The 19,031-nt window shown below is 40.8% G+C and overlaps 1 protein-coding gene across 6 annotated transcripts in view; it reads right to left on the bottom strand.

Annotated features, from left to right (window-relative positions):
• Positions 1 to 3,011: 3,011 nt before the first annotated feature.
• Positions 3,012 to 19,031, bottom strand: part of LOC101175514 (phospholipase D1) — a 41,630-nt gene continuing 25,610 nt past the window's right edge. For all 6 annotated transcript variants that reach the window (XM_011488631.3, XM_020712449.2, XM_004080805.4 and 3 more), the window contains 16 exons: positions 17,422 to 17,505; positions 15,869 to 15,950; positions 14,678 to 14,788; positions 14,425 to 14,598; positions 13,965 to 14,175; positions 12,505 to 12,633; positions 12,307 to 12,425; positions 11,526 to 11,639; positions 10,056 to 10,166; positions 9,840 to 9,928; positions 8,894 to 9,007; positions 8,752 to 8,801; positions 8,537 to 8,671; positions 6,677 to 6,830; positions 6,476 to 6,593; positions 3,012 to 5,547 (listed from right to left, as the gene is read on the bottom strand). In XM_011488631.3, the coding sequence (XP_011486933.1) occupies positions 5,323 to 5,547; positions 6,476 to 6,593; positions 6,677 to 6,830; positions 8,537 to 8,671; positions 8,752 to 8,801; positions 8,894 to 9,007; positions 9,840 to 9,928; positions 10,056 to 10,166; positions 11,526 to 11,639; positions 12,307 to 12,425; positions 12,505 to 12,633; positions 13,965 to 14,175; positions 14,425 to 14,598; positions 14,678 to 14,788; positions 15,869 to 15,950; positions 17,422 to 17,505 (2,020 nt within the window). In that variant the 3' untranslated portion in view covers positions 3,012 to 5,322. The remainder of the gene's footprint in view (positions 5,548 to 6,475; positions 6,594 to 6,676; positions 6,831 to 8,536; positions 8,672 to 8,751; positions 8,802 to 8,893; positions 9,008 to 9,839; positions 9,929 to 10,055; positions 10,167 to 11,525; positions 11,640 to 12,306; positions 12,426 to 12,504; positions 12,634 to 13,964; positions 14,176 to 14,424; positions 14,599 to 14,677; positions 14,789 to 15,868; positions 15,951 to 17,421; positions 17,506 to 19,031) is intronic.

Below are 19,031 nucleotides of genomic sequence, written 5' to 3'. Positions count from 1 at the left end.
ATACAACTTATTTGCAAACAATTGAAGGACAGTACATATCACAAGTTGAACCAAAACATTTTAACAGATTTTTGTGTGCCGTGTACCACATGAAATTCATTGGAGGTCAGTAAACACAACCAGAATTAAGGCACAGCGGGTTATAAAGCAGATTTTCTATTTTTGGTGAATAAATTCAAGGATTTTAAAAATGCCTTATGGTTAGAAAAATACAGCAAGGGTCGCCAAAATTGGCTCTGATGTGCTTTTGGTTTATCAGATGGAACATTTGTAATTCTGCCAGAATCACACATTCCTGGCAGAGATGCTCCACCAACAGTAAAATAAACTGTGTTTTTTTACATTAGTGCTGACGGGACACTAAATCAAAATATTTGCTGCATTAAGATAATCCGGTGTGACACAGGGCCTCTTTTTTTGTCAAAAGATATAAACTATTTTCATATTTTGAAAAAAAGGCTGTTTTGTCTTATTGCTTGTTTTATTTATGCAAAAAAGAAATGTTCATTTATATTTATTATAATAGTAACAATAACATTCATACAAATCAGTGATTTGTTTTTCTAATAGGTGAAGTCAGACTTTGTGGAGTCAGTGACAAACTGATCAAAATGGCTCTGCAGTGTAGAAGGATTCAGCTTACCCGATCTAGACTCTGCAGCAGTTTATGAAAATGTAAACATGTTTGTCTTTTCTCATCATGGGACTGCCATCTTGCCACAAAACAAAAGTTCAAAAACACGTTCTACAACTTAACATGCCCCAAACCATCTTCAGGTTTCCCTAAAGCTCTCATGATGTTGGAAACTCAACGCAGAACAACCAGAAGGAGACTTGGTAAAAAATACCTGATTTCATACTAAAATCAGTAAGATGATAAAAAAACCTGAACCATAATGAGTGAAAACAAGTCTCTGATAAGGAGTAAGAGCACATTTGTGATAATTAGTGAGTTCAACGAGGGTTAAAGTGACAAGACGACGGGATGGTCAAACAATTAAAAAGTAAAATAAAAGAGAAAACAGACATGAATGAAGAAAAAGCCACAAAAATCAAATCCCGTTTTGAGTGTAACCATGTGTTCAAGTCAGGATGGCATCATTCACAACATTCAGAGATCTTATCCAGATCAAGGGTTTTCATCTTTTTTTCATGACTGGAATGTTTCAAACTTTGCCAGTAAATAAGGAAAACCAAACATGGCAGCGTTATACAAGGAGCAGAATTCTCATCTGAAGTAGTGTCCAGATTGTTCCTTTTTCAACAGTAGGTGGTGTTATAAAATTAAAGAATAGAATAAAACTGTACCACAAATACAGTCCTATTTAACTAAAATCACTTAACGTTTTTGTAGTTTCTGTCTCTGTGGTTGTGCAGCCTAAATCTGTGGATGTGTCCCATTATTTTGCACCTTCAGGATGTTTCCAGTCTTCTTGTGGTCTTTTTGTTAATCATTGGATGTGGGTAATTATTTTTTTTTTCAGTTGTTTTCTGTGGTTCTTATTATTTGTGGTTGTCATATAAAGCATCTCCTCATAGTTGTTTTGGTGCCCTAGTTTTCTGAAGTCCTTGTTGCAATAGCTATTTGCTTTGATGGTTTGTGATTGAATTACTTCTTTTCTTGTGCGTTTGTGTGTTTTGTGCCCCTTTGTCCAGACTGCAGAGCAGCATCCATCTTCTCCATTCTGATATCTGATTCTTTTCTTCATCCGTCATTGAATTCCTGTACTGAGCACATCTTTATCTTCCGTTCCATCCTGTTGTGTCTTTGGGAAACATCCCTGTGCAAACACCCTTCCAACTTGATTAAACACTTTTCCCATCTAAGCATGTGAAGCATGCTTGAAGCATGTTCTAGTGAATTTAGAACCTCAAGTAGCTTTTTTGGTCTGAGGTTTTGTGCTTTTGATCAGTAACAGAACACAACGTTCCACTCACAGATTCAGTCTGCTGAATTTGTAGGAACACACCTGAGTCATTGATGTCATGTTCAGGCAGGTTGGTGCAACACAAAACTCACAAGCTCCACACTAGAGGAAAAAAATAACAAATATTACTGGTCCTTTCTCAAAAACAGAAGAGAAAAGGGAAATATTATCTTAGAGTGCATTGGTGATTTAAAAAATCTGAGCATTTTTTTCACTCAAACAAAAACACAAAAAGAACTTTAACAGTGCTGTAGAATTAAAGGTTTGAATTCTGTGTATGTAGCACCACCTATAGGAACCAGAGGTTAGATGTCAGTGATTCCTGCTCTCTGGTTCACACATTTTACTTCTCCCAAACGTCTGATTTCAATGTCTCATTCAAACTATTGTCTTAACAAAAAGTATTAGGAAAACAGACGTTTGATTTCACATACAAACCTCAGAGTTGGGATGGAATCAGGACAAGACACATGAAGTTAGTATATTAACAACCAACTACCACAGATCCTTAAACATCAACCGGCTGGAAGCAAAAAACAGCATTTTAACCAACCATAGCTCTACTTTGTGCAGGTTCCAACCATAGAATAACAGCTCAGTTAAATAATGTAGTAAAAACTACTACAATGACTTCGATTTTAGCTTTCTTCCTCCCAACAGCTCAGACTCCAGACACGCAAATGAAACCAGCACACTGTTAGCAGATGCCAAGCTACCCTTTCTATTCAACAGAAATGTCAAAAACATAAAGGTAAAAGAAAAAAAGCAAGCATGTGTATGAATCAATAGAGCATTCAGATATTTGAATCCATGTATATGAAAATGTGAAAAATGAATTTAAAAAGGCCCATACAACAAATCTAATTTTTTCATTCACATTTATTGAACTGGTAGTGATTACGTTTTACTTTACTTCGCAGTGCTGTAATTTTGCCTCAGAATATTCTGATTTACAATGGAGACCCACATCACGTTTTCACCACCATGATGGTGAAACATTGGCTTCATCAAACATCTCCACTGTTTGTTGCATCTGTAAAAAATGTTGAAGCTTTTTATAAAAAAAAAAGGTAAAGTCATAAATGTTTTTATGAGAATCTTGGTTTATTGAACCATCATTTCACGAGAGCAATATGACGCAATCATGCAGACCGATGTGCAAATAGTGCATTTCTACAAACATCAAAGAGTCAAGAAAAGACAGATGAGGGTCTGCAGACATCTGCAGCTCTGGTCCCCAATTGGGCTTGTTCATTCACAACAAATCTGAACCAACAACTAAACCGTGGCCACATTTCTGGAGTCTGCAGAGCTTCCAGAGGTCCTTTTTCTGACCTAAAGAGAGCTGAGGAGAGCAGACAGAAACAAACTTTAACCAAAAAAATGGTCAAAAGGATCAGGAGGTAGAAAGAAAAACATGGAAAACTTTCACTTCCACGTTTAGACAGGCACATCATCAATACTGGCTACAGAGGAGACTTTGCTTTTTGTCATGCTTTTCTCAAGAAACTTTAATGGCATCCGGCTGCTGTCAGGCTGTCAGCTGCGCTCGAAAAATGCAGCTTCATGCAGTAAATAAACCGGAAGACACTGACAGATTCATGCAGCACCAGAAGAGTCAGAAAAGACAGAAAAGGAAGAATCCAGACTCCAAAAGGCAAAATGACTGCTCACACAAACTGGCACTTTTTTTTCATAGTGATACATTTCAGTGACAAAAAGGAAACTTCAATGCAGATTTCTGTGGGTTTTGTTTTGGTCCAAATTGAGTCAAACAGGCATGCATCGTTTTACAAACACCCTTACATGAACACATGCTGTTCTCAGCACTTTCTTTAGCTTTCAGAGACACCCGACACTTTTCTTGAATCAAGTCAAGCTTGAATTTGATCAATTTCTGATAGAAAAACCAAAAAGTGAAGTTGAAATTCATCATTGTCCTTTTTCCTGGAAATACTGACTTTAATCAAGACTATTATCCATCTCTCTAACAGGGAATAAAACTGTCTTCACTATATGATGCACCAATCCATATTTTTTATTCTTGTTCAGAAACCAATATAAAGTTGGTATTTGAAGAATGTAATTTCCAAATGTGTTCAGCTGGTCTGCCTGCAGCTTTGGAGCTGATGTCAGGAGGAAACATTTAAGGCAGATAGTGTAATCCATGGGATCAGGAATGTTCATGAATTTACAGTTCAATCATTAGACTGTCCAGGACTTTTGGCACTTTGGGGTTTTTTGTTAAACAGAAAAAGCTTCTGTTTTTCTCTATTTAGTGTCTGTGCTGCATTTCCTGGCCCTGCCAGTTGCATAGTGTTGTTTACGAGAGAATAACAAGTGGAGTAACAGCTTGGTGGTGAAGGGCGGGAGGAGGTTTGTCAGACAGTCGATCACCTCCTTTTCCTCCATCCTGTAAACGGCCAAACCTTCAGGCCGTGGAGAGATTCCCAGCAGGTCTGCTTATTCCTTCCTCTGTTTTTGCACAGATGGGTCTGACTGAGCTGATTTCAACTGCACATCGGTGGAACCGCTCAAAGAAAAAACTTCAGCAGTTTGAGATGCATCTAGTGTTTTAACTTTGGAAGCTTTTTTGCCCCTGATTTCTCTGTCACCGTCAAACATCGCACTGCATTCATTCAGGTTACCCCCGCCTCCCAGCTGAATAACCTATAAAGAGATAATCCTGCATCAAGAACATTTCCTACACAAAATAATAGACTTCTCATTGTTTCAAAAAATATTTGATCCATAAATAAATTGATAGCGATATTTACAAGAATCTGTTGTAGTTTATGCTCTTCAAGCATGAAAGGAGACATTTTCCTCTAGTTTACTCGGATCAGAGTTACACAGAGGTGCGTCCAGCTGTTCCTCTGCAAACCAAAAATAACTAAACCATCTCTTTTAACTGAACTTCTAAACTGAGAGGCTAATCTTAGTGAGGTAAAAAAAGCAAAGAGAGCTGACTGTGCTTCAGAGGAACAGTGAATGCTTCATGAGGTGGAGTGAAGGACTGAGAAGATGGAGTCCAGAGCCACAGCATCACCGTCAGGCTCAGGAAAGTCCAGGGTGACTGTAACATGTCTCCTTTTAATCTAAATAAACTAATTATTTTACTTGTAGTGTGATCGGTTTACCCTGCACTTTGGCTCACAGGCAGACCTTTTCCTGAACTTCTACATAAATATTCAATCAGTCTGCAGAGTAAAGCAGAAGAAAAATGTCTCCAGTTTAGAGTGTGTGTGTGTATGTGTGTGTGTGTGTGTGTGGGGGGGGGGTAATCAAAAATATGACCACAGTTTGAGAAGAATTCCAACATGACATTTCTTCATTCAGCAACTGATTTCCAGGTCCTTCAGCCACTTGGTCTCAGCAGACAGACTCCGCCTCCTCAGGTCCAAACCTCCATGGGTACCATGGCCTCCTTGGAGCCAATCTGCGGGAGCAGGTTCTGCTCACACAGGAATTGAAGAGGAAACTGGACCAGGAAGCCACGGATCTTCTTCAGCTCCTCCTGAGCCAAGGCCGGGTTCTCTTTGTCCAGACCCGGCTGGGCCAGGTATCCTTCCAGTTCCTGGATGCTGTGGACGTCACTGGACGGCAGGCAGCGGAAAACCTGAAGGGATCCGAAGGAACAGATGTTTTCATTTCTCAAGGATTCGTGGAGAATGTGATTTTGATGCCTTTCAATCAATTTGTGGCCCCAAAAAGCACTAATCTTCAAGGAGTTCCATCATGCCAGACTGCAAAAGGCTTTACATAGAGAAGCAGTGTTTAACAGGGTTATGTTCTAAAAATAACCTGCGACAGGTGAAAAGACAGGTAAACCCCTCACTACACACTAAACCCATGTCTCTCAGACAGACATGAACATTTTCACACTTTTGAACCGTGATAGAGCCAGGGAACACCGTATATTCATATTATAATAAGAATCGAGGAGCTGTCTAGTTGACATGTTGTAACAACAAGTCGTGTTTTCATGCAATCCACTCTACTGTGACGTAGCCCAGGACTTTGCTGGTAAGTTTCCTGTTTTTGCTGCATCTGAAGTGTCTAATCTCACAGAAATGTGCCTTATTGAAGTAAAAAAGCAGCTGTAACATTTTGTTTTGTTGTTATACTTAAAGGCATCCTGCAGCGTATGCATTATGCAGGTTTATCACTTTAACCCTTGTGCTATCTTAGATGACCCCACCCTTACATTGAGGTGTTCTCCCTACCATGACAAAGGTGGATAAAGGTGGAAAGATTTCATGTAATCCATGGACACCAGTGAAGATCACAAATCATTGAAGAAAAAAGGTTCAGTGCACTGTCTAGTGGGTCTAGATGACCCAACTCCCAATGTTAAAGTCCCTAGGATAGCACAAGGGTTACACACACAAAAAAAGTTGCAGCAGGTCAAGTCAATGAAAAATATTTCATCAAAACTCCCCACTTTGGTAAAGAAAGTGATTGTTTGAGTTCATAAACTTCAGGTTTGTGTTTGTGAAAAACCCCTTCGAATGACGGCTCTGACTGCGGTGTAGCGTCACACTCACCCTCTGGTAGATGGAGTCATTTCGACCAGCGGTCGTCATCCAGATATCTTTGTAAAAGTGATCACTGATGGGATCAGAAACGTCGATCGAGGGATCGTTGTTTGCTCCGAGGATCATCCTGAAACAGAAAATATCAGCAGGATTTTCATTGATCTCATTCACCAGGAAGTAAAAATGTAATAAATGTGAGTGTTTCAGTACTTGAAGCACTCGAGTCGCAGCTGCAGGGCATATTTTCCGGCCTGGTACTTCTGCCCGTCCATCACTGACACCACCGTCTCCTTATCCTCCACGACCACAGCCACCTCGCTGTCCCTCTTACCCAGCATGCTGCGGTCATTGATGTTGGCAGAACCTGCAGGTCCAAAAAGAAAACAGCCGTCAGAGGGCAAAAACCACCAGGAGGTGGTGCTGCAACCCTACGAATGAGGCTGTGTTCTCAGGTAGAGATGTGTTTCATTCATTAGTATCACATTTAGGGTGTATTCAGACTGGACACATTTGGTTCGCTTAAAGTTTGTTTCCCCTGATAATCTGCAAAAATTATACAGCCAAGCAGACCCTGGTCCGGGACCAGGAGCCGTTCTCTGACCCATCTTTGGAGGGGGTCTCGGCTTGTTTCCAATCAGACAGAGCTCCGGTTTGCTCCGAGATTCCTCAGTCTGAATAAAATCCGTCCTCTGAGCAGAACAACTGGACCACCGTAGCCGATGTAAACAGAGTAGGAACGTGGCAACAGCTAAGCCGCGGACAAATGTAAAGCAACGATTGTCGTGTTATCAAACAGAAAAAGAACGTTTATTTGAACACCTGAAAACGCTTCGTATACACTTTTCTGTGTCTTGTTATGCGGCACGCGCCTGTGATGTCACCTTAAGCTACCTAACCTGGTAGTTCCTCAACAGAATTGTCTTAAAAACAATACCATAAAACCCAACTCATTGAAATGTGGTTGGATGAATTAAGACTCATCAAAACAACTTTAAAGGTGATCCACATTGCTGCTCACTGTTTTACCGACAATCTAAATGTCATAAACACTTAGAGGATGCTAGCAGCTGCAATGATGAGGAGACGTCAGGTATGAAGGTCACTGCTAAGTTAAAGCACACACACGACACGTCTCCTTGCCAGTAACCGCCTTGCAGCACGTCTCCACCGTACCAAAGTAACAAGTAACAAGTGTTGTTCCCGACGTTTAAAACTGGTAAAAGACATGTTAAGTTTTAATAAGTTAACTGTCTTTCTCTTGTTGTTTTGACCCGGCCTCGTAGTTCCTGACCAATGACTGACAGGATCTTTAGAAAAATGGATGGTCCCATTGATGCCAGTCTGACACAGAACAAAGGTTTGGAACTCAATCTAGAACAAATTGTTTTTTCAGTCTGAAGACACCCTGAGATTATGCCTCATGCAAAAACCGTGGTTCTTTAGATTTTTATCTAATCTGATTACACTTTGATGAGTGTCGCACTTTTGCTGTTAGCACAGTTTTAGTGTACTGGTACATTGTTGTCAAATCATGCCTCACTCCTTATAAGTTTTTTTTTTTTCATTTCAATCCACATTTATTTTCAGGTTGCAGAATGTTTTTATTTTTATACACGTCTTCAGGGACTATAGAGAACTGAGGTGACTTTTACACGTTTTAAAACTAAACTTGACTTAAATGAAGATTAGCTGAGCGTTTGTGTGCAAATGCGTGAGGATTTGATGGCACGTCCATGTGAAATCAGCCCTCAGCCCAACAGGAGAGCTGCTCTTCCTCTTAATGCTTTAAACGTTCTCAATGTCTCGTCTGCACAGCGATAGTACTGAATGAATATGGGTCACATGTTTCATCCACATCAAAAAGGATGTTCAGAGCATCTTTTCCATCAGTTTACTCACAGTTTGGAACCAGATCTCTTTTTTTTCTGTCATGACAGAAACATGTTCTTCAGCTTTCACACCAGAGTGTGGGAAGTGGCAGAAAGGTACGATATAGCAACCCTGTTCCCGTGTTTGTGTTACTTTTCATTGTGTTGGTGCAATAAGGTTGGTTTTTCTTGAAGCGTTTACCGATGATGACTGTGTTGTCGTCGGCGATGAGCATCTTGCTGTGCACATAGATGAGCTCGGTGACCAGCTTCCCCCCCAGCTCGGCGTGAGTCCTGAGGCCGGTGATGGAGAAGTAGTTTATCCACTGGTCTCCCACTGGAACGAGCAGCAGCCAAACATTTCAGGCAAACATAAGAACGGAGGAGAATCTTTTCAAGATGGCAGAGCAGACTCACTCTCTTTCCTCAGCTGGGAAATGATGGAGAACTCTCCTCGGTTCATGGTCCTGCAGGGATGGAAGGAGGTGAGACGGTGAAAGACCAGCTTTGAGAACATCTGCAGTAAGCAGTGACCCCCCCCTCATGCGCACACACCCACCTGTAGTTGAAGTGCATGACAGCCTGGATGGCGCTGCCTCCCCCTGTGTTGATGTCGCCCTCAAACCCCGGCAGCAGAGGCGTCACCACATAAACTCGATATTTTTTCCCCTCACTGCAAAGATTCAAACAGGCTGTTCAGACGCGGAACTCCCTGTGACATCACGGATTAGAGCGCCACGCGTCTCTTATGAGTCAGTTTGGTAAATCCAGCTCAAGACTTTTAAAGTTTATCATAGTTTTGTTTTTTAAATCAGATTTTGACGTGTCTGGCTCCTTCTTTGTTTTCAAGCGTGTTTCTGTTCTCGTCTGTAACAAATAACTTTTTGTTTGTTTCTAACTTCATGATGCATTTAATGTCCCCCTGAAACCCAAACATCCTATTTTAAAGCTTCATCTCATTTTAACCCAATCTTTGAATTGATTTCTCTTTTCAGGTTTAATGTGGAAACCAATGGTGGAACGTGACATCGGGGAGAATTTGTTTTGTTTAGTAAAGGTTGAAGATTGAAGCCTTTAACACAGAAAATCAATTTTTCCTCCAATGAAAACTTTGTTTAATAAAAAAAGTCAAAACTAAAAACAGGTAAAAAAAAGGTTTCTGTCCTCAATTTAATCAAAGTTTTTTTTTCACCATTTCTATTATGTTTGACCAGACAGTTTTATTTAACCTTTTAACCCAAAAATAGAATCTTTCCTCTGCAGTGATTATAATACAATAATAATTTATTAAATCAAATAAAGATACTGATCCAAGTTTAATACTAAAACAGATCCATTGAAAAAAAGTTCCTTTCCAATTTACAAAGATCACTTTTCGGAATCATCTGGTTAATGTTTTTCATTTTTTTGATGAACTGACTCATTTGTTGCCTTCTGGATGTGAAACATGAACAGCTTCAGTTCTGAAATGGGACCTGCAGCCCCGCTCTGCTTTCCCGTCTCACCTGTGCGCTTTGATGATGCGCTGTGCGATAGCGTCTCCTATCTTGTTGTACACGTGTTTGTTGTCCGCACAGCTGATGAAGAATTGGTTCTGCAATCAAACAGATGGAAAAACTGAGCAGCAGTCTCTGCTCCCCGCCTTCACTGAAACCACGTCAACTGTCAAAGCTCTAAATCTGCTTTACTCATATTCGACTGACTTTAAAAGAAAGCCGTACCTCGATGTAGATGAAGTGTTGGCTCTGCTGGATCACGTCGACGTAGGCGTTGTGTATGGACTCCTCGTGGTATTTAATGCCGGCGGACCAGTCGGAGGCTGAGCGGAGGATCTGAGGACCAGACAGAGCATGACTGACAGGGCAGGAGTTACAGAGTTTGATTCACAGACACGTGTCACCCAGAGAACACCCGAGCATCACCAAAATAAAGAAGGAGGCAAGAAAAAAATTATGGGATGCTCCAAAATCTGGAATTTAGCCTGAAGAGTGATGGGAAAAACATAAATCTATCTTTTTTTTTCAGGTCGCGGGTGCAGCCGTCTCAGCAAAGAAACCCAGACACTTCCTCCAGCTCCTCTGGGGGGACCCCAAGATGGAGAACTGGACAGAGGGAGTGTGATGTCCCCCAAGGAAAATGCCTTTCTTCTGGCCCCAGAGGAATAAAGGCAATCCAGTCGCCCCTTTTCTGCGAAAAATGCCATCATTTTGAGCCAGATGAGGTTAGTAAGCAGGGATTGGTCCGGGTCAGTCTGAGCCAACCTTTCAATAGCAACTACTGGAGCCAATCAGGAGTGAGCTTGTTGGAAGTTCACACCCATTTCTTTGAAAGCAGGCTCTGGAAAATCTCTCAAACATTTCAAAAGTTGCAATAAAGAAAAAAATGTCATGAAAAAATTAGGATTAAGAAGAACTTATTAAAAAAGGTATCAGAGCAAGATTGGTTATTCTGACTAACAGAATGACTGAGTAATAGCTGTTTATGTCTCTATAGAAGTCTAGGTTTTGGCTTCTTGGAGCCAGCAGGTACTTCCTGTTTGGAACCCAGGGGGGAGGAGTCACTCAGTCCAGCTGTCATATACAGTCAGTGATTCTGATGCATCCACTTGCAGACATCTTTGTTTTCATCGTCTGAGCTGGAAATCTGGATCAAAAATTGTACGGCTGGATGGCTCTGATAATGCTCGCCATTTTTGATGCACCATTAATATTGAGTTGGGGGTGTGAGGGCTGTAAGCCAAGAGGAAGAGAGTGTAAACAGAGGGAGGTTGGGAAATGAAGGCAGGCTTTTTTTTTTGGCCAACACTCCCGCCCACAGCTCAGAGGTGATTTTCTGACTCCTGCTGCTCTGCAGAAACTATGTCCTTAGAAAATGACACAGGTTTTTAATTGTGTCTTAAAACGGCACAATCATAATTAAAAGACCACTGGGAACAATTTTACAACAGATCAGAAGATGATCAGAGTAGGGATCAGCCTGTTAAGGCTGGACGGGCAGACATTTAGTTTAAAGGTTGTTTGTTGATCTCTCAGTAAATGAAAAGTTCAAAGTTCAAAAGCAACAAAAAAGGAGCAACCATCTTCAGGAAAAAAACATTAAACTGCAACTCCACCTTTGCTGCTGTCTTTATTCAAAATGGTAAATTTAGAAATAATTGATCCAGTTATCAAAGCCGAAAGGAGCCGACCAACCTGCACTCTTGCTGACACGCAGCCAGGAACTTTGTATCGCTGCTCCCCGGCTGTGCTGTGAGACTTGGGCAGTAGGAATGGATACGACAGAGCTCGGTACTTTGGCTTTACAAGCTGGAGAACAGAGAGATGAGAGTTAAATGATGGTTTTCAACAATTCCTTCAAATTTCTGTTAGGAAGCTTCAAAGTCACAATCTAACCCTAACGGAACAGCAGACAAACATCTTTTATCTAAAGTATGTTTGAAACAATGATGCTTTAAGGTAGGCCTGCACTATAGATCGCAAATTTATCGTTATTGCGACATCAAGCTGTGCAATATGCATAACACCAAAGACAGCCAAAATTGCAATAAATGGTCACCAAATGTGCTAAAACAATCTTATGGCAGCTTGAAGTATTTAACGACTCAAATACATCCATTTAGGCATTTGACCAATCGGATGGACACCTTCACGTTGTTGACCAATCGGATGGAGCCTTTTTATCTTAAGTGTTCGTCTCGTATGTCAACAAGGGTCATTTGGAATTTAATTTTTAAACTGTTGGAATGAAACGGGAATGCTGTATTTTGGTTGTTTTGCTATTTGTTCATGTACCGCAAGTTATCGTTATTGCAATATTAACCACTAATCTCACATATCAGAAGTTTTCCTCATACCGTGCAGCACTACTTTAAGGTGTTTGTAAACTCCTCATACTTCCAACCCTCGTCTCACATTCATCCTGGTTCAAGCTTCTTCGTGAAGAATCTTCTCCGAGCTGACACCGTCTCCTCACCTTGGTAAAATTCCATCGTTGGATGAAGTGTCGGGCCACATCTCGAGCCGCCTTCCCATGAACCACTGAGGCGATGTCATGCCACGGCATTCTGGGGGTTGTATGCCGGTCTATAAAATCTAAAGCCAAATGAAAAGGAAATGTGGGGACTGGAGGTACAGATATGCAATAAACCAAAGAGCCCTCAGAGGAGCATACCATCAAACGGTTTGTCCAGCTGAACCCAGTCCTTGTGCACAAAGTTGCAGTAGTCCTTCCCATGCCAGAACCGCGTATTTCCACAAAGTTCTCCAACTCCTGTGTTCAGACTTCGCACGGAGGTGCTCCCTAAAACACACATTTACAATGAAAATCAAAACTACTCCTCACTACATCCCACCTTGGAAGTCTGAAACAGTTCTCGCAACAAGCTGTGACTAAGTTATAGCATATTTTTAGACCCTCTTAAAAAGCTACTTGTTGTAACTATAGAGGTATGTTTGGAAACAGCTTTGTAATATTTTTAAAGATGACAAAATGGAAGAAAATGCAGAGCAAAAAAACCTGACATGAAAGTGTTTCATAGAGAAGCTGATAGCCTGCCGACCCCCCTGTTTCTTTGACCGCTTTCTCACAGTAACGTCATTTGCTATCTTGTTATCACGAGAAAACAAATGTTGTTTTGTTGTGATAACAAGATCATGAGAACATACTGCAGCGCCCCGCTCTTCCTTTCCCACACTGAGATGTAATCTGTTTTAAATCTCTGTATTTTGTGGTTAGTGCAACGGCTCACACCAAAAAACAAAGCAGTTTGTCAGAGAAAATGAGGAACACCAGAGGAACTGATCAATTTATATCCGATTACTTTAATTGGGGTCGAACACAAATCAGTCGTCGTCGGTTAAGGAGAGTGTAGACCTGGCAGCTGCGCAGACGGCTGCAGTTCAAATGATGAACATAACTGCGATAAACGAGCAAACATGATATTCTAATGACTGTTAAACGGCCACGTTTCTACATTAAAAAGTCCATGGAACAAACCTGCAGGTGTAAAGCCTTTGGAAACATTTAAAAAGTAGAATACAATGATTTTAGTGGAATCTAGTTTTCCTGAAAGACAAATTTGTTTTTCATGTTTCTGCATATAAAGCCTGTGAAGTAATTTTCACTGTGTGTCAAATTTACATTTTCAAAGCTCCTTTGAGCACAAAATTGCTATGGTGACTTTGTATACTGAGAAAATTAATTGACTTCAATGTTTTTTGTAATTATTTAGCTGTCCTGAAGTCTGCCGCTTTTCCATTTTGGATTTATGTGGTCAAACAACAGAGGTGGCTTTCCCGTCTCAGCCCAGACTCTGATGATGAAGATCCAGCCGTCCGCTGTCTGAGTTTTTAGGTGGAAAGCCTTTCTCAGGAGAGAACACCTGGGAAAAGCATGCAGGGAAGGAGGCAGCATCCAGAATGATGCTGACAGACCAGGCTGAGCGGAGCCGCCACAAAACACAGGGGAGGTGTGTGGACCCAGCCGTCCTCAGCCAGACTTCAAGCCTCAGAGAAGCTGTAACCGCTGAACGTGGCTTCAGCCCAAAGCAGCCTTAAGTACCGTACGTAATTACTGATCCTTCCTGTAAACATTTTAAACATTAAGTCTAAAAATGTTTGTTGGCTCCTTACTCATGTTCTCCTCGCGATCGCTGTCACTGTCGCTTTCGTGGTGGGTCAGGTGAAGACGTTTCCTGAGGCTGAACCTGCTCTTCTTCCTCTTGCCCTTCAGTTTGGGCTGGTCCCTCGAGTCCATCACCGTGAACATTGTGTTCCCATTGCTTTTGGGGATGACATCCCTGCCGTTGGCTGGAGCAGCCTGAGAGGAACCTGCACCTTCACTCTGACAACCAAAGCATCAGGCGGTTCAGTGACATGTTCGACTCAGAGCTCGTTCTTCTATAGTCATGGCATTCAGATGATGTCAACAATGATTTATGAAGTTTTTAATGGTTTCAGATGCTCATAATCCTCTGCAGGTTGGACGAATTTGGCAAGAATTTGTCAAGATTTCAGACCTTTAAAGAACTTTTCTCAAGTAGAAATAAAATCTAAAGACAAAGGAAACCAAGTCAAAAATAAGGTGAGCCACCTGCGCGAACGTCACACTTCCAACGTCCGTCAACCGGTGTTCCTTGTCATCCCATCGTCCGTACGCCAGGTCGATCCCACCAACAAACGCCACTGACTGGTCAATGACGATGATCTTCTCATGATGGGCCCACAAATAGACGGAGGAGGAGACGTGGTCCGGGTGCCGCATCACCTGTTGAACCATCAGCAGGAGCTCAGTCAGGAAACTGCTGCAGGCGGTGTGGTCTGCTTCACGGGAACCTGATGCTCACCTTGATGTTGGGGTGAAGCTGCAGTAGTGTTCTCTTGCTGTACCCTGAGTTGATGCCCAGAGCCAGCTCCACCTCCTTGTACAGCATCACAAAGATTCGCACTCCTTGTTCCTGAAAAAGAGCATCAAAACTTTGCTTCCTTCAAATAGTCCGATTTTTTCCTGAGCGAGCTCATACAAAGATTTTAGCATGTCAACACCTTATTTGTATAAAGAATCAGTGTAGGACGAATCACAAGAAAACATTTTGCGCTTTCTGATGAATTTCAGGCCCTCCCTCTGCTGAATTTCTGAAGAATACGAGGCATTCCCAAAAAACAATTCAACTTTTTCCAGACTATTTTAAGTTGTTCTCTGTTATCTTACCCTCTTAAGACCTGAGCTCTTGTTTGATATACCTTTTATTATTTGGTAGTCACAGGACCCCAGGTACTCAGAATTACCTACAGTGGTAATTGATACAGCCCAATGTGCGTGTGTGGACGGCAGGTCTCAACCACAGTCACTACCTACGTTTGTGCATATTTCCATGGAGGAAAATTGGTCATACGTGCACTTTTACTTTAAAAATGTCAGGAAAAGTTATGGTCTTTACGTGAAATTTTCACTGATGTTTTAGGAATGAACCACGTTAAAACCACAGAAGAACTAAAAATAAACCATGCATAGAACACGTAAATTAACAGAACATAAACTGTGTGTGATTATTGCAGTTTGTATGCAATTCATTAGTGATTCATGCATTTATTACGTAATTTGAACTTAATATGTGCACCGTATTAACCTCGGTCTAACAAAGGTTAATTGGCCACTCGAATTGTCCCTCGGTGTGAATGTGAGAGTGCATGGGTGTGTGATTGTGGCCCTGCAACAGACTGGCAATCTGTCCAGGATGTCCCCTGCCTTCGCCCACCAGAGGCCAGGATAGGCTCCAGCAGCCCCGTGACCCCGAAGGGATAAAACAGATTTGAAGATGAATGAATGATTGTGCGCCAGATGTTCATGCAGCTGTTTCTTTTAAAAACGTTTCCAACTTTTTATTTTTGCTGTCTTCAACTAACAAGTCTCAAACATCTCATCAAAGTTTCACTTTGTTCCTGTGTTGGACTAATGAAGGATGAACTAATCCCACCTAATAAACAGTCCCTTAAGCTTCTGCTTCTTGATTCTTAAAGACAGTTTTCCTGCTCACCGCTTTGCGCTTCAGGATGCAGTCAAGACGCCATCGGTTCCCCTCAACGACCGGCCTCTTCAGGAAGATCTCTGGACTCAACCTGAGCGAAGGAAGAACCACACATGCTCACTTTCATTTGGTCACTTACATCTTTGTGTTTCCTTCAACAAGATCCAACACTTATCCCCATTATTTATGCTGCTGATCTCCAGCTATTCTCTCTATTTATTACCATTAACCTTTTGACAAAACTCTATAAAGCCATTGTATCGTATTTGATACAGGCATTTCTGAGACCTCTACCTCATTAGCATTATCTAAACTTTCCTTAAAAACCCTTTGTATAGAGCTTTCTCCATAATTACTGCCCTGTAGTCATGATTCCACGTTTTCAAAATGGTTGCTTTTGTGCAATCTCAAAAACACTTTTGCCGGGAAAAGTTTAGCTAATTATCTAAACTTTAAGATGATTATAACTCATCTATTGTTATTCATTTTTAAACGACTACTTGCTGGAATGGAAGAAAGCCAAGTTTGTTGATAATGACTTATTTATATTACAGTTACACCATGTTAAAAAATATGTGGATCAAATTAGAGACAGTGGGTAAAAATGACGCTCAGGTCAATATCTTGAATGTTGTGAGCAAAAACTTAACGAATCACCCAACAGATTATAATTGATGCTTTCGATATCGTAAAACAATGGTATTGTCAGTTTGTTTTGGTGGACTTAAGCAAAAACGTTTAAAAAACATCTTTAATCTAAAATTATTTGAATTTTCTGACAATTCTTTGATATACATTACCATTTTTTTTACTTTCATTGTTTCCTCCTTCACATCCTCTCCTAATTCAGGAAGACCAAAATCCATTTCTTGGCATAAAACTCAATGCATTTTCTTTCTTTCCTTCTTTATTTCCTTCCTTCATTCATTCATTCATTCGTTCATTCAACAGGAAAAGATTAAATCAACTGGGCCTAACTCCGTTTAAAACCTGGTTTTCAGCAGGTTCCTGCTCTGCAGATCAAATTAACTCAAGACAAAGTTCTGGTTTGTCTTAGAATCCTAAACCATTCAAACAGAGACAGCATGAGGGGCAGTTAGAAGCAATGTCAGAGGTTGCAGCTGAATCTGCCTTTTAAATAAGATATAAGTGTTCTTTTAAATAGTCTTAGTGATGTTGGAGTCCTGATGACTTCAGTTCAAAACTTGGTGGTATAGTTTGAGTCTGTGGCTTATTGTATGATTCTGAAATGTTAAAGCATTTAACAGTGATAATACAGAGCAATGGATGAATATATGCTGACTTTTGGTTCACAAAATAACATCAAACCTCAGTGCTTTTACTGTGGCAGATGCTGTAAATCACAGACATAGTTCTTCTTCGTAGCGTTGGTATTTGGGTTCAGAGTGTAATGATAGCCCGAACCTGTGACTGTACTGAACGTCAGTCGGTAACTGATCCGTCTGACCAGAACACCTCCTGCAGGGATGCCTGCCTGCTGCACTCGCTGAACTCTAAAACAAACACCCTACTGAGGAGAAGGAGAAAACCTGCAAACTCACCACCAGTCCGTGATGAAGATCTCCTCTTTGGCTTCTTCCAGAGCATTAGCTACATCTTCCATGTACGTTTTCCCATTCACATACCTTTAGGAAGAAATGAGTGCAAACTGGATTTAGGTCAACTTGAAAACAAGACAAATATGACTAAAACTGCAGCCTTCATCAAACATACGGTTCAATGACATCCATGCAGCTTTTTTCATGTCTTTGGCTGATAAATTTGTGGAATGCAGTTTAATGTCTGAGTCAAAGTGAATTTGTCTGTTTTCCTTAGCTGCTCATGCTTTAACATCACACTAAGAAGAAATCCCAGTTTAGATCAGACAAGTTACTATATTGTAACATTTCATGTTCTGAGAGTTGCAATGCTCTGTTTCTAATTATGAAATGGCCAGATTTGGGTTGCTCTTATGGAAAATAATTTAATATAGGCAACCAATGTGTCTAGATGTAGCTGGTTTGAAAGTGCGATCCCCAACAACCAATTTTCAAATGTAAAAAAGCTTTTCTCAGCTTCACTCAACCAGATAAGTTCAAGGATAGAGTCTGTTCCAATAATAACGAGTTTTCCATGGATTCAAACCTGTTGAACAGTTCCTTGGAAACTCAAACGGGAAATCTAAAGTTATTACAAGAAAAGTTTATATAGGACTTTGCTCCTTCATCTTTAGGGATCAGAAAACAAACAGTGTTGGAGTTGTCATAATAGACAGTCACCTTTGTTTTTTTACATGTTCTATTTACAGTGGCAATGTTAGGGACACAGATATATGTATTGAAAAACCCACAGAGCACTGAAGTAGCAGGGTATTGGTTAAAAACCACAACTACAAACATGTTTATGTTGGTAAAAAAGTACAAAATTGATCCAGAAGTTAAAAATGGGTTTCTGGGTCAGTTTCTCTTCCTTTTGCGTCGCCACTTTTTTGCCTTCTCATTTACATGTGATGCAAACAGAAAGACGTCCAATCACAAGCTTGCTTCAACCAAATCAGGTCAATTCCAACTAGCTAAGGGCGAACCACAGTCTAGGAAGTCTGTTGTGTGCACTAAATGCACTAAATGATAGCACTTTTTTCACAGCACTGCTAACATACATCATGCTTCATAGGTATCTAGATTCTATACATTTAGGTTAAAAACAATTGGGCCGCTGTTTCGTGTCGCCACAAAGTTAGTTTAATCTTTCATGTATTGATTCATGGACCATGTATGGAAATGTGTGTATTAAAATCATGTGAAGGGGGAAAATACACAACTCTAATTGTCAATAATAACTAATATTTATTTTAGTCACAATTGTTTGAGGCCGGATTGTGGATGTCAGTCATTTGATCCCCATCAAATGTTCCTCAGATCACCATCTAGATTATGTTGAGCCGGGGTTTTTTTTTTTTGAGTGGGGGGGTAAACAAAGTGCAGTTAAGGGGCAAACCTGTAGTCTTTAGACTCATTGCTGCACCACCTGTGGCTCTCTGAGCCCTCTAACCCTCATTACAGTCTGATGGCTCAGGGAATAGATGAATTACTGAGTGTCTGTTGATCTACTCAGCAACACAACCTGCAGCTGAAAGAGCTGCACTGCTGCTGGTAAGAGTGAAAGGATAAGA

The sequence above is a fragment of the Oryzias latipes genome, chromosome 20 (assembly GCF_002234675.1).
Source record: "Oryzias latipes chromosome 20, ASM223467v1".
In the NCBI taxonomy this organism is placed as follows: domain Eukaryota; kingdom Metazoa; phylum Chordata; class Actinopteri; order Beloniformes; family Adrianichthyidae; genus Oryzias; species Oryzias latipes.
The sequence above is the reverse complement of the archived record's forward strand: the minus strand, read 5'-3'. Positions and strand labels throughout refer to the sequence as shown.